The sequence below is a fragment of the Zea mays genome, chromosome 10, assembly GCF_902167145.1.
Source record: "Zea mays cultivar B73 chromosome 10, Zm-B73-REFERENCE-NAM-5.0, whole genome shotgun sequence".
NCBI lineage: Eukaryota > Viridiplantae > Streptophyta > Magnoliopsida > Poales > Poaceae > Zea > Zea mays.
Window position 1 is genome coordinate 18,153,300 of NC_050105.1, and position 19,577 is coordinate 18,172,876.

General features: G+C 43.3%; 1 protein-coding gene across 1 annotated transcript; it reads right to left on the reverse strand.

Moving 5' to 3' along the window:
- Nucleotides 1–1,494: 1,494 nt before the first annotated feature.
- Nucleotides 1,495–18,971, reverse strand: LOC103640907 (alanine--tRNA ligase). The gene is made up of 22 exons (XM_008664354.2): nt 18,321–18,971; nt 16,322–16,462; nt 15,960–16,106; nt 15,687–15,839; nt 15,426–15,561; nt 15,223–15,319; nt 14,072–14,192; nt 13,830–13,898; nt 12,259–12,309; nt 12,071–12,166; nt 11,736–11,837; nt 9,680–9,802; nt 5,371–5,514; nt 5,213–5,284; nt 5,062–5,137; nt 4,843–4,985; nt 4,657–4,765; nt 4,392–4,579; nt 3,039–3,128; nt 2,349–2,531; nt 2,030–2,203; nt 1,495–1,932 (listed from the first exon to the last, which is right to left on the reverse strand). The coding sequence occupies exons 1-22, from the start codon at nt 18,840–18,842 to the stop codon at nt 1,861–1,863; spliced, it is 3,009 nt and encodes a 1,002-aa protein (XP_008662576.1). The 5' UTR covers nt 18,843–18,971; the 3' UTR covers nt 1,495–1,860.
- Nucleotides 18,972–19,577: the final 606 nt, after the last annotated feature.

The following is a 19,577-nucleotide window of genomic DNA, read 5'->3' on the forward strand; positions in this document are numbered from 1 at the left end:
CACCCATGTTGCAGCAGAATTGTTGGAAACACCAGCAACCCAACGCAGAGACTCGAGGGCTGCCTTTGCACCTAGGTTCTGGCCAGGTGACGAACAAAGGACAAGTCAACGATATCTACATAGGGAAATATAAAGACCTCAAAGGAGTCAACCACTCCTTCGAGGCCTTAGGGCTACACCCAACAAATGTGCTTGCGTGCACCCATCGAAAATAAGTCTACCACCTTTCAAAGGGTTAAGCAACATACCTGCACGAAGGTGGAAGAACGCCCAAGCAAGTACCAACACTTCCTTGGAGGCTCAGGGGCTACTGTCGGGTATCATAATTAGGGGTACCCAGATTATGCCCCTAAATACGTTTAAACACCTAACTATCGAGAAAATCATAAGACACGTTCCCCAAGGTCAAGAAAGGATCAATCACGATTCGCCCGAGACCCCGCTAGATGGTCGCTCAAAACTCCGCCTCGCCCGAGCCTAACCTCGGGTGAAGGTAGCACTCAGGGAAATCCTCGGCTTACCCGATGTCCCCTCTTCACCAAATAGCGGTTTCCACCTCGTCCAAGCCCATCTCGGACAGGAGGACAGCCCCGTGCCCAGCCTCAGTCAAAGGTCACGAAAACCGTGGAGACATGCGCATTTAATGCGAATACCTACCCCACGTGATGCCGCAGTCAAACACAGAGCGATGGGACTGCGGTCCCATCCACTTTCACCAACTACGATGACGCACCCCGAGAATAATGGCCACTGCTCCCCCACGCCGACTACTGTGCTCAAACAACTCTGGATGGCATGGTCTCACCTCGGGAGGGAACTCCACCTCGCCCAAAGTCGGCCTTAACCTCGAAGAAAACTCCGCTTCGCCCAAGCTCGGCTTCGGCCAACTGCCCCGGCAACAACTCCCCGTGAATTCCGTAGGTGGCCACTCCGACAACTATGCTAACCCCTCCCTGTACCACTGCATGCCCCGAGGCAGGCTCAACCAAGGCCTCAGGAGGAACCTTGGTCTTGCCCGAGCCTGGCCTTTGCCTAGATAACATCAACCAAATGGCGCCACCAACTCCTCCACGAGGGATGCTGACGACGGGATGGCTACAGGACCGATGTCAAATTTGTTTTATGCCATACGAGGAGAATTACCATGCATTTTTCACCATACTTATCGTTGTTTCAATAACTACGACTCGAACAGCACCTCCATCAAACAGGGGATAAGACTTGTCTCCTCTCCCATAGCGCTCCTAGGAACCCTCTTTGAAGCTATAAAAGGAGTATAGGACTTGGGAGAACACTTTGTGGGTTTTCACCCTCCAGGAGACAACGGGACTATAACAAAAAAAATATAGATAGTAGATTCAGTTAGGTGCCATGGAGTGGCATCTAATTTTGCAAAATATGAGTGGCACATTTGAAGAAACAAAAAAATAGGCTTCATGATGTTCCAGCTCTCTCCTAGCCACAGTTAGACTGTCTATAGTAGATATGGTAAGATAGAGGACACTATAAATAATAAATAACACTATTTACAGAGTGAAATTTAAAATAGAGTAAGATAGGGAATTGGATAGAGGATCTGAAAATAGCCTTAGCAGGGAAGGAAATGATTCGACTCCTAAACGCCTACAAAGTGACTCCCAATCGTATATGCATAGAACCTTTCGTTCAATCGGGCACACAACAAGCTTTATACTGTTACATGTCCTGTGCTTCCAATTGTATGGTAAGTATAAATGAAACTGCAAGCACCATTGAACTTCTGTTTAAGTATAATGGGTAAATAGAAAGCTAAAATCAAAGAGTAATCCAGCAGCAGCCACGCATGAGTTCCATGGGCAGTGCACCAGTTACTACCACCAATCAGCAGAGCTTCATTGAAGCAATGCTGTTCGCAAGTGCCATTGCTTCCTTGAGCTGAGAAGCGTCACTCCCCTGCAGTGAAGGCATAGCAGAATTGAATTTGGGCATCTCTTACTTGATGACTTGCATCCAAGACCGTAGAATACCTAGGAATGGATTGCTCACTCACCTGGCCCTGGGCGACGCCGTTCTTGCCGCCACCGCCTCTTCCCTTGAGTGGCGCAATTGAAGGTGTTAGCCAGTCCAACACCTTGAAGCCGCTAGGAGCATTGGGAGGCACACCAGCATAGATAACGGCTTTGTTTGATGCCTCATCGGTGCTGAATAACATTATAGGCAAACCCTGGGCCAAGACATCCAAAAGTTCACCAGGCTATCTAAGACTTGAGATGGAATAAAAACAGTTCTACTACAACATGCCATGTACTATAGCAATTTACTGACTAACATTATTTTAACAGTAAGATGAAAATGAAAGATGTAAGTACCTTCTGGTCCATGACTTTGATAACCGCCTCACGGACAGCCGTGGTATCAAGACCCACATCCACATGAGTAACACAAAACGGTTTATTTCCTGAAAGAGCAGCTTCTGCAGCATCCATTGCGGACTTCACAGCCTTTTGTATATTTTGCTCCCCCATTTTCTTCTTTGCCTTCCTAAGTTCGTCCTGTGACGTGCAACAGTTATAATAATCATCCTAAAACTAAACTATTACTCCCTCCATTATGAATTGTAGGTTGCTTTGGCTACAAACATAGGAAAAGCTATGCACCTAAATATACACTATCCGGCTGATTGGATAGGCGGACGAGCAGCGCCTGGCTCTGGCGAGCGTGGCCCACCAGAAACGGAACGCCCGAGTGTATGCGCGCATGCAGCAAAGGGGTATGTTTTTGGCCTATGCTGCGTCTGCGGGTGCAGCCTCAGCCTGGCTCTACGCAGTTAATCAAACAGCGGCTGCTTCTTGGTCAATGCACGCGCAGTCTGGACGGATGTGCGCACCATACCAATCACAAGGTATGTGTAGAAAAATCAAAACAGTTTACAATTTGGAATGGAGGGAGTAGATTACTTGGTAACTTTTTATTAAAAAGAGAACATAAATGTTGTAGGTGATTCTTCTTTCTTAAACATTAGAATATCTATGGCATCCGAAATAGAAACATTTACAGACCTCTAACTTTGAAACCTTGCCTCTCAAATCAGCTTTTCTCGCAGCAGGGATAGCAGCTGCATCCAGCCCACTCTTGATGGAAGCAATTTTCTGATAAAGGGACATTGATATTAGAAATGATATATATCTCAGCAGAAAAAGACAACCACAGGATTTATGTACGGATGCAGTCCTTCAACCTGCCCAATGTTGTTGACTAGATCTACAGTAAACACATTAAATGCAAATGTGGTTCGACAATTCAATACCATTCGTGCATTATAGTCATTCTAATTGCATCAAAACATCTAGCCTATATCTATATATAGTTATATACCTCTTATTAAAGAGCGGAAGTATCTTCTGCCGCTTAGTTTCTAGAAACCATCTTTCTCACTCCTCTTCCGTCCCTCAGTCAGTAATCCCTCACATCTCTTTGGACAAGAGTGTCATGTTACCTATATCTACATCTATACATAGTATTAAAGAGCAAAAAGTTCTTTCTTCCGTCTCACTTCATCCATCTCTGGAAGTCGTCCATCACTCTCGCCTTTCTCGCATTAAGTTTGGAGCTGCAAAACCTTTGTCTGTGCTGCACTACTCATGTTATGGCCTCTCTGACAAAGCCCATTCGCGTCGTGGCACGTATGTGGTTCACCCTCCACCTTAAACTCACAAGTCACAACAGGTGGACACAATATCTAAATATTAAAGTTGAGTCAATCTCCTATCAATTATCTATAATATGGGATTAATACTTTATAGCACTAACATTAATCAAAGGTCATGGAATCTACTTCCTCCGTCCCAAAAAGACTGCAATTCTAGGTGTATTCTTGGTTGAATTGCCTAAAGTTTGACCAAATATATATAGATAAAAAAAATTAATGTTCCTAATGCCAAATAAGTATTACTATGAAAATATATCCCGTGACAAATCTGATGATACTTAGTTGATATCATAAATATTGATGTTTTTTAAATACAGTTAGTAAAGTTTAAGATCTTTTAACTTGGTACTGTGCTATAATTGCATCTTTTTTCTGGACTAAGGGACTATTTGATTTATAAAGTTGGGTCAAGCCCAATCAAATGCGATAAAAATAGCTTGCTCATTTTCATTGGCACAAAGAATGCGCAACAAATTGTACATCCCATTACAACATACAGTCATGTGTTCGCTAGTGGTTATTAAAGAATAAAATATTACTAATGTAAGACAGGCATCAGAACAGCTTTTTATTAATGTTGTTTCTTATGCTCCCATGAAAAAGATTAAGCATTGGTTCATTATTGTAGCACTCAATTGATCATGTTATGCCAACACTGCAACTCTAGGAGAGACAATCCCTAAAAATGATAAAAGCTTAATACCTTTTCCAACAAAGCTCCCTCCAACTGAGATGCTTTATTGATATCAGAATCGATAGATGACGCCAACTCCATAGCCTGGGTGGCACATCCAGCAGTCACGGCTGTTATCCTCCTAACTCCTTTTGCAATACCCTCCTCAGATAAGAGTGCAAATGCTTTAGCATCTCTTGTGTTTGTGATATGTGTACCTGATATATATATACACAAAATTTAGATATAATAATCATGAAATATAGAAATGCATAGCAGAGAGCTGAAAAGAAACCTCCACATAGTTCAGTCGATATGGATAGCCACTCTTTGCTATCAGGATCTGCAAGCAGATCTTCAACTTTGCGACCAACTGATACAACTCTTACTGGATCAGGGTAGATCTACAAAAATCAATGTGATCCCCATTATTAACTAGCCAAACAAGAAATATCAACATTTCATGATCAAGAAAACTTACTTCACCAAACACAGCACGAAGACCATTTATGCGCTTCGCATCCTCTAGTTTTATTTCAAGTGCATACACACCCAGCTCGTCCTTTATTTGCTGGTTCACTATGAACTCGATTTTCCTCAGATCTTCAGGCTGGACAGGTTTTCCTGTTATATTTGAATTAACAGCTAAGTATAGGGGCTCATAAAATTCAGTCAGTGGAATATAAAGGAGCCACAATACCATGAGAGAAATCAAATCTTAGCTTCTCTGGTAGAACAATTGAACCCTTCTGGTCAACATGATCACCAAGTACTTCCTATAAATGCAATGGCAGAATCATCAGGAGAGAAAGAGGGCAACTGTATAAATTTTGGACAAGGTAGAAACATACCCTTAGAGCAAAGTTCAACATGTGGGTACACGTATGATTTGGAGCAATCAGTGTGCGCCGGTTGTAATCAACCTACCAATGGGTTTGCCATATTGAAATACACTCAATTACATATTAACTAATTCAGTGCAAAAAATGTAGCTAGCAAAAGGTATCACCTTGCATATCACACTATCTCCAAGAGACAAAACCTTCGAACCTTTTGTAAATGAGCCAATATGTAGAACATAGCCAGCAAACACTTGGACGTTGTTCACATTGAAAGTTCCAAATGACCCCTCAATGCTCCCAGTGTCAAATATCTTGATGCCAGAAAATCCATGTTAATCCAAAAGATTTAGCAAACGTATATCTCAGTGATGACATTTGAATAAGCAGATACCTTTTAATGTAAACTGCAGTATATTATTGCTGTGATATAATGACATCAGGCTATAGAAATTACTGAGGCAGATAGCCCACAACAGGATACTAGGGAAGTCTAACACACGCGCACACACAAATACAGTGGGTTTGGTAGCTAGAAGATGACTTACCATTTTCTATTTTTCACTCATATATAGGCAGCTGTGAGCTACAATTGTGGCTGTGATAGCCTCCTAACTAATGCAGAATATTACCCAAATAATCAGCCTATTACTCCTATTACTCCATGTTGAAATTTAGCTGAAGTAAATGCTATGAACCTTGGCGCTAGCATACACCTAGACACACAGGATTGTTTCCAACAATTATATACGATGTTTCAAGTTACAATATTAGAAGTAACGTTGAGAACCATTAGAGTGATAAATCAATGTTCCCACGCTACAATTCTAGTCTCGAGATCAGGAGGGACAGTACAAACTTTGTGCTTCAAATGGTTAAATGATACAGATAAAAAATAAAGTTAGAAACAATCGCCTGCTCGCCAGGATCTGCCGGGGTCCAGGCAGACTGTACACGCTCGACCTCAACATTGCGCGTCCGATCTGCCTGGCGGCTCATGCCAGTGAAGACGCATGGAGGTGGCAAGGATCGGGTCGTCGCATCCTTAGTGGTGCGCTACATCGGCGCCCGGGTGTAGTGGAAAATGAGCAAGGGTCTTTGCATCTTCCTCGGCGGGTGCGAAGGGTAAGGAAGCTAGTCGAGCCAACTAGGGTCTGTGTAGGTAGTTGGAACGTAGGGTCCTTAACAGGTAAGTTACGAGAAATAGTCGACGTTGCGGTGAGGAGACGGGTAAATATTTTATGCGTTCAAGAGACCAAGTGGAAAGGACAGAAGGCAAAGGAAGTGGAAGGTATAGGCTTCAAGTTGTGGTACACGGGGACTGCAGCAAACAAGAATGGAGTAGGCGTCTTGATCGACAAGAGCCTTAAAGATGGGGTAGTAGATGTTAAGAGGCTAGGAGATAGAATCATCCTAGTCAAACTGGTCATTGGGGACTTGGTTCTCGATGTTATCAGCGCGTATGCTCCTCAAGTAGGCCTTAATGAGAACTCAAAGAGGGAGTTCTGGGAAGGCCTGGAGGACATGGTTAGTAGTGTGCCAGTTGGCGAGAAGCTCTTCATAGGAGGAGATCTCAATGGCCATGTGGGTACATCTAGCACCAGTTTTGAGGGTGTGCATGAAGGCTTAGGCTTTGGGACTAGGAATCAAGGAGAGGAAATCCTGAACTTTGCCCTAGCCTATGACATGTTTATAGCAAACACTTTCTTTAGGAAGAGGAAATCCCACCTGGTGACCTTCAGTAGTGGCCAACACACTAGCCAGATTGATTTCATCCTCTTGAGAAAAGAGGACAGGCATGCCTGCTTAGATTGCAAGGTTATACCTGGAGAGTGTGTGGTAACCCAACATAAGCTTGTCGTAGCTGACTTCCGTTTTAAGATTTGTTTACAACGGAATAAACATAACAAGGTCACTAGAACAAAGTGGTGGAAGCTTAAAGGGGATGTGGCCCAAACTTTCAAGGAGAGAGTTATCGAGGAGGGCCCTTGGGCAGAAGAGGGAGACGCAAACATCATGTGGAGGAAGATGGTGACATGCATCCGAAAGATAGCTTCAGAAGAGTTTGGGTTGAGTCAAGGAAACAGAAGGGAAGTTAAAGACACTTGGTGGTGGAACGAAGATGTCCAAAAGGCTATCAAGGAGAAGAAATATTGCTACAAACGCTTACATCATGACAAGTGTGCAGACAACATAGAGAAGTACAGGATAGCGAAGAAGTCTGCAAAGCGAGCGGTTAGTAGAGCCCGGGGTCAAGCCTATGACGACCTTTATCAACGGTTGGACACAAAGCAGGGAGAAAAGGATATCTATAGGATGGCCAAGATTCGTGAAAGGAAGACAAGGGATGTCAACCAAGTCAAATGCATCAAGGATGAAGCAAACCAACTATTAGTGAAGAATGAATAGATCAAGAACATATGGAAGGAGTACTTCAACAAATTGTTCAATTGAGGGAATGAGAGTTCTAAAATAAAATTGGACGAACCATTCGATGACAACAACAGGGGTTTTGTACGAAGGATACAAGAATATGAAGTTAAGGAGGCGCTAAAAAGGATGAAGGTAGGAAAGACGATGGGCCCTGATGGTATCCCTATCGAGGTATGGAGATGCCTTGGAGACATAGCGATAGTATGGCTGACTAAGCTTTTCAACACCATCTTTCGGACAAACAGAATGCCCGACGAGTGGCGGCGGAGTACGTTAGTACCAATCTTCAAGAACAAAGGAGATGTTCAAAGTTGTACTAATTACCGTGGAATTAAGCTCATGAGCCATACAATGAAGCTATGGGAGAGAATCATTGAACACCGCCTGCGGAAGATGACGAGTGTGACCCAAAATCAGTTTGGTTTCATGCCTGGGAGATCAACTATGGAGGCCATTTTCTTACTAAGACAACTTATGGAGAGATTCAGAGAACAAAAGGAAGACCTGCATATGGTCTTCATAGACTTGGAGAAGGCTTATGACAAAGTACCTAGGAGTGTAATGTGGTGAGCCTTGGAAAAACACAAAGTATCAACAAAGTACATTAATCTTATTAAAGATATGTACACTAATGTTGTGACAAGTGTCCGAACAAGTGATGGAGACACCGATGACTTTCCAATTAACATAGGACTACATCAAGGGTCGGCTTTGAGCCCTTATCTTTTCGCTTTGGTGATAGATGAGGTCACAAGGGACATACAAGGAGATATATCGTGGTGTATGGTTTTATCCGATGATGTGGTACTTATTGAGGAGAGTAGGAGTGGTGTTTCGCAAAAGTTGAAATTGTGGAGGCAGACACTGGAAGCAAAAGGTTTTAGGCTTAGTAGGTCTAAAACAGAGTATATGAAGTGTGATTTCAGTGCCATGGGGTATGAGGATGGCGGTGTTAGTCTTGATGGGCAAGTGGTACCCAAGAAAGACACTTTCCATTACTTAGGATCAATGCTTCAGAAGGAGGGAGACATCGATGAGGATGTCAGCCATAGAATTAAAGCTGGATGGTTGAAGTGGCAGCAAGTTACGGGTGTCTTATGCGACCCCCAGGTGCCATGCCACACAAACTAAAAGGCAAATTCTACAGGACAGCAATCTGGCCGGCTATGTTGTATGGAGCAGAATGTTGGCCCACTAAAAGATGACATGTCCAACAACTAAGTGTGGCAGAGATGCGTATGTTGCGCTGGATATGTGGCCACACAAGGAGAGATCGAGTCCGGAATGATGATATACGAGAGAGTAGGAGTGGCGCCAATTGAGGAGAAGCTTATGCAACATCGTTTGAGATGGTTTGGACATATCCAACGAAGACCTGAAGAGGCACCAGTGCATATCAGAATAATTAGGCGTCCCGAGAATGTGAAGAGAGGTAGAGGTCGACCAACCTTGACGTGGACAGAGGCTGTGAAGAGGGACCTGAAGGAGTGGAATATTGATAAAGAGCTCGCCGTGGATAGGAAGGGGTGGAAGTGTGCAATTCACGTGCCAGAACCCTGATTTGTAGTTTCGCTTTTCCTCCTTAATCGTTTGACCTTTTCTTGTGCCCCTTTAGATCTTGCTGGTTCTTGTGGGTTTTATCTCTTTTTATGTGTTTCCCCGTTTCGTCGTTTTTCGGTTCTCCTTTGCCTTTGTCTCCCTTTTCTTTTCTTTGGGGTTGAGCTCTGAGGTTTTCATATGGGGTTTCATCTCTAGCCTACCCAACGTGCTTGGGACAAAAATGCTTTGTTGTTGCTGTTGTTGTAAACAGAAATGTTTTAACATGACAGTAGTTAAGCAAATTGAAACAAGTCCTAGAACAGCACATTTGGATCGAATATACCAGCAGTAACTATCCAAGAACTGCCTCAAAATTAAGATAAGTTGCCAGCCAGAAGAGGCTGATATTTCTAAACACTAAACAAAACTAATGCTTGATGGAGTGAATTTAAGAACACTTGGTGCCAGATTTCATATCACTATTGAATTGATATAGACAAGGTGTACCTGGCCTCCTTGTTCAGCATAGAAACTTGTACTTTCCAGCACAAGACCAAAGTCCCCATCACCAGTAGCTGTAGTAATGTATTCTGAGCCAGTATAGATAGCCTTCACCACGCTTTCATGTTCCTAGAAAATATTAATGGTAAGATCAAGAAAACACAGTAAACATTGGCATAACCCTAATGGTTGATTACAAATATCGAAAGTGTGGGAAGCAACAGAAGTTGAATATAACTAATAAGGGCTTGTCTGAATCCATTGGGATTCTGAGGATCCAGATAAAAAAAATCTACAAGCACTCAAACGGGGCAGATTATGGGTAGGATTCTAGAAATCCTATGCCAGATTCTAGAAATCTATGTATCAACCCAGATAACACACGGTAGTACATGCGAAAACTCACGCTTTCCCTTACCCTTATCTTCCCCTGTCGACTGACATCCTGTGTCATTCTCACCTATGTGGCTGCTCTTGCAGCCTCCGCCCGCCCCAGCCACAAGCGCCACCACTAGTAGGCAACTTGGCTCTAGTGGTTGGTGCTGCGGCGAAGTTGAGAAGCATGAACGAGCGGCCTCGAGCCTACTTTGGATGCAGCACGGAGCAGTGTACGCGACGGCTACAATGGCATGACAAGCACGCATGTTGGATCCCCGGGCGATCGGAGACGTGTATCTGATTGGTCACCGGAGCGGCTGTATTTGTGGCCATGCGGGGCGGCGCCGTTGGCGGCAAGACACAAACAGGAAAGTGAATGCCCCAGTGGGTGAGGGAGTGGCACAGCACCGCCTACATGGGTGAGATCAAGAATGGTGCAGTTCAGATTTACTCGCTGGTACGCACACTTCCTCTGTCGTCCTTCCTCTCTACAGATATGGGACCACCGCTTCACATTACGACATTGGCGACAACATCCACAATGTACTATACGGCTTCCTCACGCCAGGGAGAGCGGACAAACGGGGACTTGAGCTGGTGGTGGTGATGGCTGATCAATGGAGAGGCCTGGGAAGGGGCGTACATTGTGGATCAAGATGCAGGAGTGATTGGATGCTGCAGGGGATATTTGGAGGACAAAAAGCAAACCTAGCACAGACCAGAGGTGGTGCGGGCAAGCGGCAATCAACAGGCACAGTGATGAAGATGAGATGCACTTAACGTGGACCTAGGCACTTCATGCGTTCTTATGTTTTCCTTTTTTAACCACTCCGCTAATTGAACACAATGTAGAGGGGTATTTTGGAGAAAAACTCTTTGAAATATCTAGAATCCATAACTAAAAACCAAGGACTCATACAGGTAGAGATTTTATTATTCAAAATCTGGATTCTAGAATCTGGATTCTAGAATTCCCTAGGATACAAACAGGACCTAAGTATAAAAAAACTCAGCCGTTAGGGGAAAGACCACCCCCATGGTATTATATTAAGAACAATCTCAATTGGAGCCCCAACCGTGAAAGGTCACGAAAGCTGGTCCCCCGTGCAACATGAGGGTCTACCCCCTATAAGCCAGATCTTTACTTGTTCTTTGAGCCCTCCCGGCCCCTACACGAGGATCCCCCTAGGTCAGTCCATCTCATGTGCACACAACTAAGGGAACCAGCGAGTGACATTTTTTAACCTCGGCCTGAAATTCGCTCCCACTGGAATTCAAACTCAAGACCTGAGAAAGTAAGAAGTGCTACTCAGACCACCTAACCAACTGGGATTCAAACAGGACCTAAGTATAAGTTGTAAGATAACAAAAAGTCTAACTTGTTAGAACTTAATGTGATTGTATATCAGGTTACGGCCATATCAGAGCAAGGGTCCACACAGTTGTTCTATAACAGAGGAAGACCTTAACTGACTTCGATTAAAGATAGGATAGAATTAGGTTTAATCTGTCCCAGAGACAGCAGAGTTCGAATTGGAGTCAGTTAGGTAGTTGTACCCGAGTTGGACGGCCTGTCATGTTGTAATCCTGATGGTGGTATTCGGCCCTATATATACTCAGCCCCCTCGGTCAGGGCGAACAGCTAAAACCTAGTGCCGTGTTTTCGTTTTCTTACATAACTAACCTTGGGCCACAGAAACTTTGGGCTATCGTCCGTGCTGGCAAGCCCCAGTTTGCGCAACTGCGCTGTAGCATTCGCATCCATAGCAATAGAGTTCCCTCCAGACTGCAAAAAGAAACATATATAATAAAAATTGAAGGGGTGAAAACAGTTACCATGAAATTCAAAGATAAAAAACAAAGAACAAACATAACAGATTTCAATACCAGTAACATATAGATATTGGAAAATGTTATCAGCAAATATAGAAACACAAACAGCAAGAATAATGGGATAACAAATGGCACCACAATAGACTCAGGATTAGCTTCTACACTTAGCAGAAACGTAAAAATAACCTTGTTACGAGCATTTCTAGCTTTTTGCCTCGCTTCTTCCATAGAAGCATTAAACCCCTTCTTATCAACAGTTAGCCCATAGTCGATTGCCATGACCTACACAAAGAAATCATAATAATGCATGGTAAACGTAAAAATGTTCCAGCAAATTAGCTGGCTAAAAGATAAATAACAAATGTAAAACTAACCTCAGTCAAATCAATTGGATAACCATAAGTGTCCCAAAGAATAAATGCATCCTGAAAGAATAAATGAACTATTTAAGTACATCAAAAAGTGAAGGCACCCCAAACTCAGAAACCATTTCATAGGGAGGAATGTCTAACCACTAGCCAGGTCCACTCATGCAGCACAACAGTTTTCGGTTGCCTAACAATCATGTGCCTGGTCCAAATGGTGCAAGCGCCCAAGCTTGGCCCAACAGGTCTACTGGATCCATAAATCCAATCAAATATGCTAATTATGTTGTAATCTAGATGAATGAGTACCTAAATCTTTTGTGTTGTACTCTGGATTGATAGGCTTTTACTGATGCTAATTATGCAATGTTGTTAAATTGTAAAAATAACTAGTCACGGTTAAAATTCCACTATTATTAATGAACAGAAGAAACCTATGATGACCTAGCCAAATTCCAAAGAAGAAATAAAAAGGTTCAAACTAAGGGGTAACCACACCAAACACCATCAATTGGGCCAAGGCAAGACCTGCACCCCTCGACACATCCAACTCATACGACATGGCTATCACTCCCACTACAAGATGCTTTGCACCAAACAGCATGGACGCACCCTTCAACACATCCAACTCATACAACATGGCTATCACTCACATCACATGCTGCCTTGCACCAAACAGCATGGACATGCACCCACAAGTCACAGATTTGGGTTGGGATAGTTGGGTTTTCAGGCCAGGCTAATGAATTCACCCTGAAAATCACACCCTTAAATAGTTCAGGTAGGGTTTTAAATGTGCGGTTTTAACAAATAAGACTGGATTCTCATCCATGGAAAAAGATCTATGCATGACAGTTCTAGAAACATTTGCATCTGACTCAATGAGAAGGAACTCCTGTGATACTTTCAAGTATTAACAGATAAAAATTAATTAAGAATACTAGCACAAGCTGCATTGATACCCATGGGATCATACAGCACAAGCTGTGATACTTAAGGGACCGTCTGTTTGAGGCTTTGAGCCTAAAATTGCTAGTTTCACAGCTAGGGGTGACAATAGGCTCTAAATTTTACACTATAAGATATAAGGATCGGATCAGATTAGGATCGGGCTCTATTTCTATTCATTTTTGAACTAAAATTTATTTAGGGCCCTACCATTTTGTGAAGAATCATTTGGATCGCAATCCATTACCACCCCTATTCACAGCCCTAGAATCAATCAAGCACCCAGATTGCAATACCAAATTATAGTACAGACCCCCACACTGTAACATCTAGCAATTCAACCATCTAGAAGCTGCTTATCACAATCAACAGCTGAAACAATCAGGCACTAAATATGGTGCCACTATAACCAATTTAGATGCCTTGGGCTATTCAGTGGCCACTGTTGCTACAGCAGACTGAATGGGCAACAAGTACAGGTTGTAAAAGCACAAGCAAGAACCCTGCAAAGTGCAAACATTACACCAGAATAGAGATGCCCTACCCACCTACCTCAGAAAACAAAGCATTTTTATCTTCAAATGAAAATAAAAACAAATACACATTGAAATTCAAAAAACAAAATCACTTGCCTGTCCACTAAGTATAGTTCCACCATTATCCTTAACAGCGTCTGCAGCTTTCTTAAATTTTTCATAACCCTGAAAAATACACCAAAAGCACTAGTGATAAACTGGTAACAGAGGCAAACAATACCAAAAAACAAAACCTACAATAGAAGATCCATGCTTCTAGTGAAATAGAAGATTCATGCTCTAGTGAAATAATAAACAGATGTTATAGTCAGGAAAAAAAACTAGGAAACTAATATTACCTTTGCTAGAGTGTTCTCAAAGCTTTCTTCTTCATCTCTAATAATACATTTGATCTTCTTTTCGTTGTCTTTTAACTCGGGAAATACATCACCCATCAGTTGGACAAAAACATTTACAAGCCTGTTCAAGAATATTATAATTTCAATAGTAAATCACGTCGGCACTCTAAGGGATATGCATATTAAAAATACCAAAGCAAAGCTGCTGATTGGATATTTTAGTTGAGACAGATCCATTCCCAAGTTTAGTAACATTAATAAAAACTCAGCCGGGGAGGGAAAGACCGCTCTCCCATTATTATATTAAGAAGAGACCAGAACATGGTCCTGGCCAAGAAAACCCCCGAACCCTGGCCAAAGACCTGTTCAAACATCGGGTCGGGTTGGGTTCGGGTAGCGTCAAGGTCGGGTCGTGGGCCATTTATCACGGCCCATACCCAACCTGTGTCTAGTGTCGGGTAGGCTCGTGCCTCCCTGTTTGACGTGTCGGGTTGGGTCGGGTTTTTTCGGGTTGGGTCGGGTTTTGGGTCAAAAATCACGGCCCGTATCCGGCCCGTGAATTATTACGGGTCAAAAATTATGGCCCGGACCTGCCCATTGCATTGGTCGGATCGAGTCGGGCCGGGTTTTTTCGGGCGGGTCGGGTCAGGTTGGTCGGGTCGGGTGGCCGATGATCAAGTCTACTTTGCCCCCATCACTAACGGGCCGATCAACTGCCCACTCTGCAACGACCCAGCCGGAGGGTCGCGCAGGATATCGATCCGAGAGCGGGCGGTGCTACTCGGAAGCCTTAACCATTACGCTAGAGGCCCTCCGGCTGTGTCAAGAGAGTAAAACTGTCACAAGTAAAACTAACACTAGCAAAAATTGCATACTATGAATCAAGAGTAAAAGTATCACAAGGCAGAAAACTTTTGTGCACAAACATTCAAAATTTTACTTTCACTTGAGTGACTTACTTCACAATAAAGATAGTAACTTTACCAATTGAATAATGAGCACAAAACTTATCCTTGCCATCATACCATATGGCAACATTCATCCCTCGTAAACATATATTTGTAGCATTCCGTGCTCAAATAGAGTTATGCAAACATATTGTTCTAGATAAAGGCATAGCATATTACACCAATCAACTGCTTGTTTCTTACGAGCTAAAAAAACTTTGCTTTGCCTTCAATTTCTGATGACCAAAGTGAACAGCTCGCCTAAGTATGCGCCTCAGAACATACTCTCTTCCCTCATTACCTACAGAAAAACTCATTTAGGGGGGAGAATACCGTTCTGCAATAGATAACAAAGCCCTAGAAGCATAATTGAAACAGGGAAAGTGTTTAAGAATGAGTTCACACACCAGGTTGAGAACCATCAGCAATAGCGAAAGAAAGGGTTCTTATGTGGTCAGCTACTACTCTGTAAGCCATATCAACTTTGCCAATATCATCAGAACCTAATTTACCAGAGTATGGCTGAATTCCATCGCCAGCCAACTGCATTTACATGTTCGTACAAAATTATCAATGCATATCCATAGAATCTGATATATAGATGCACTCCTGTGCATAAACATAAATAAAGTAACTTGAAGTATGATGCATGCAGATGGCAAACATACTTGGTGGATGGCATCAAATATTGGCATGAATATATCTGTATCATAATTGCTCATTTTATTCTGAAGAATAGAAGTTAAACGCTCAAAGCCCAGCCCAGTGTCCACATGTTTTGCTGGCAAAGGTCTCAATGTGCCATCTGCCTCCCTATTGAACTGAAAATGAAATCATTACATCAGTACATAGAAAGAATTAACAAGAAAGTATGAAATGATGCACTTAGGATTAATAACTACTTGAAGAAAAGTTAAAAAAAAAAAGAATAACATATTGACCTGAATGAATACAAGGTTCCATATCTCAATACAAGTTGGATCATCATTGTTAACCAAGGACGCAGCATCACGGTTGCCAATACGGTCAAAATGAATTTCAGTACATGGTCCACAAGGACCAGTGTCACCCATCTCCCAAAAGTTGTCCTGCTCAAGCAATGCATTTCAATTGTTTGTTATGAATCAAGTAGAAAATAAAAAGGCATGTTAAGACTAGTAACAACAAAATCTTTTTTGTCCCAAGCACGTTGGGCTAAGCTAGAGATGAAACCCGACAGTAGCATCAGGGAAGAGCATAAAAAGAGGTAGGCCTACAAGGCTACAATGCCGATAGCTTTGACCAATAAACACATGCACTATACCTTGCAGCCAAAAGGCAGAACCTTTTCTTTCGGTAGATATTTCAACCAAATGTCCTTCGATTCATCATCAGCACCAAGACCAGATTTCACATCACCACCAAAGTATGTGGCATAAATTCTATCGGTGGGCAATTTATATACCTGTGAATACATGACATAGCAATCAGTAGGTCACAAAAAGGCGGAAGATATTATTTTCATAAACCAGTTGGTGATCTGTACTGCCCTCTGTCCCAAATTATAGGTCATTTTGGTTTTCTAGGTACATAGCTTTAGCTATTCGCCTAGATAAATGCCATGGCTACATATGTAGTAAAAGTTGTCTCTAGAAAACTCAAAATGGCCTATAAAATTGGAACCGAGGGAGTACATATACAAATCCGCCATCAACTAAATTCCAGTTTATTTGCTACCAAAGGCTTATACTATTTCAAGGAGACCATAGTACTCTTGTAAATTGTAATTAACCATTTATAATAGGCTGTAATCATGGTTATTAAAAAGTCGCTTAAGCACCAAAACGCAGCTAAGTGCATGAAGCGAAGCGCTCCAACATTTCACGAAAAAGCGTAAAGCGCTCGTTTTAGACACTAAAGCGCTAGTTTTAGGCGTTTAAACGCTATGAGCCGTGAAAAGCCACGCTTTAGCGCTTTAGGGAGGTCCAGCTCCAGCCCAGCCCACGAGAGAATCATCATGCACCCTAAAACGAGCCGATGAGGCGTCATCCGCCTGATGCCTCAGCACCCCTGCGTCTGTCATTCACCGCAGTGCCATCGGCGCCTCCCCTGCCCTTCGTCCGCTCCTGCGACACAGCGAAGGGCATCCATCACTGCCAATAAGCCCTCATCTGCCACCTCCCGCCTGCTCGCAACTCGACGAGCTCGTCCGCCTCGGTGCCTCCCCTGCAGTGCTGCTCTCAACCGCCTCCATGCTTGGCTCCCCCGCCTCCATGCTTGGCTCCCCCGCCTCCCCCTGTGTGCCTCCTCTGCCTGCCAGTGCCCGCCTCCCCCTGCTCGGCTGCTCTCATCTGCTATTCCGCCTGCCCGCCTGCCCGCCTCCCCTGCAGTGCTCTCATCCACCTCCCCTGTTCCCAGCTCGTCCACTGTTAGTCTGCCAGAACCCAGATTGTCTGATTTACTCTATTCTTTGCACTTGCAGAGTGAAATGGCAAGCAATAGTGATGCCAATGCATCTGTAGTTGGTATTTCCCTTGATATTATTATGTGAACTTATGTTATATTGATATTTTGTCCATGTTGTTTAGAGTTCAGTAAACAAGGGAACGAAGCGACCGATAACGTCCCCTCGGGGAGGAGAAGGGATTGACTTCGGCTCCTATTACCTTTGTTTACCAATCTTCAAATTGGTGAATTGGTTAATAGGAAGTGCGCGCTAGCACGCTTCATATTTCTAGTAAGACATTTTAAAGCTCGCATAAACGTTTTGAAGCCAAAAGGTACTCATGAGCGCTTCAACTGTGTATCGCTTTAATAACCATGGATGTAACCATTCAAACTTTCAAAGTGCAATTTGATCATCACAATCAGCTCAGAAACACCATCACTGAAACCATTACATGCAGGCAGAAAAAGAGCATATTTCCTTTCGAATTTAAAAACATAGGTAGCTAATCTCAGAACCAGCAAAGAAATAGTTCTTACGAATTTGTGGGAATTTCAACTCTAAACAACCAATTCATTTATCACAGAAACTTCCAAATCGTTAAATGGATAACAAAAAAGTCCATCTTGTCATATTTCTTATATTCATATAATTATATAGGAGTCCAGAAAAGTGCCTCTGACCACTGGAATACCAGATCACACAAATCAAAAACCCTGGAATACGACCAAAACCCATGTTTCGTGCAATGGACTCAACTTCCATTACCATAAGCAGCTCCCTCCTAAATCTGCAGCCTCGAACAATCTCATGGAAATCCAACACACTAGCCTCGAAGCAATCAACCATCAATTAGAATTGGGCGGCAAAGGAGTACCTGGGTGAGAAGCTCCCAGGCCCATCTGATGGCCTCCTCCTTGAAATAGTCCCCGAAAGACCAGTTCCCAAGCATCTCGAAGAAGGTATGGTGGTAGGTGTCATTCCCCACGTCGTCGAGGTCGTTGTGCTTCCCGCCGGCGCGGATGCACTTTTGGGTGTTACAGGCACGGTGCAGGCGGCCGAGCGGCGAGTCCGGCGCCGCTGTGCCGAGGAAGACCGGCTTGAACTGGTTCATTCCAGCGTTGGCGAACAGCAGCGTGGGGTCGTCGACGGGGACCACGGGACTCGACGGCCACCTCGTATGTGCCTTGGACTCGAAGAAGGTTAAGAACTCCTGGCGGATCCGCCGGGACGGCCACGCCGGCGACGGATCCATCTGAGGCGGGGCGGCGGCTGGGGAAGATGAGAACGATGACGAGAAGGAAACTAGGATGGTGGCGGCGGGCAAAACCCTAGCTTCGAGACGAGTGAAGAGACGAAGCAGGCGGCACGCGCGTGGGAGGGTCGGCACGGTCAGCATCCACCCATCTAGGCTTCGTCTGACAACGACGAGAAATCTTTTCAATTACAAACTTCAGCCCCTTTCAGGCAACGCCCAGAACTTCACATGTCCAATGTCCAAACGGGCCGGTCGGTCGTGGCCCGACACGAGCGTGTGATTTGATGTTGAAGCATTTAAAATTCACTAGGTGAGTGCCCGTGCGTTGCAACGGAATATAAATTATTCGTTAAAATGTTAGCCTACAATGATTACAGTAAGAAAAACAACACATAATTTATAATCAACATTGTAGTCCTCTGCAGAGACAATGTTTGAGAGAGGTCATGCTAACAAGACAAAAAATCTAAAAGATAATTATTTATACGCAGATGTTCTTATAATAGTATTTCACATGTCCTATGTAATGAAAACCATCAATTGTCACTATTTTAGTATTCCTTGTGATTTAATCTTCTCCCATACATCTAGCGAACCTTGTATGCATAGATGAAAAGCAAAGGAGACAAAATTGGCAGAGATATATACTTGTAGTTCCATTGTAATTTCTCAAACAAATGGCACAAGCGAGTACACATTTATTAATATAGCAGAAAAATAACACAAAAAATAGCCAAAGAAGGAAAGAAAAAGAAAAACAAATAAAAACTACCAATAGCACCCAAAATAAACTAAGTACTTTGCAATATGGAAATATGGATTCCATTGCACGTAAACCTTTCTATCTAAAGAAAATATGATATGATGAAAGAGTGG

Bases quoted from the DNA above. Each gene is read 5' to 3' on its own strand.
- LOC103640907 (XM_008664354.2), bottom strand. From the start codon at position 18,842: ATGCTGACCGTGCCGACCCTCCCACGCGCGTGCCGCCTGCTTCGTCTC. The intron at 14,193-15,222 runs GTAAGAAACAAG...ATTCTTGAACAG, and splicing joins AAGCAAAGTTTTTTTAGCTC to GCTTGTAAATGTTTTTGTCC. The intron at 5,138-5,212 runs GTATGTTTCTAC...TTGCATTTATAG, and splicing joins TGTTGAACTTTGCTCTAAGG to GAAGTACTTGGTGATCATGT.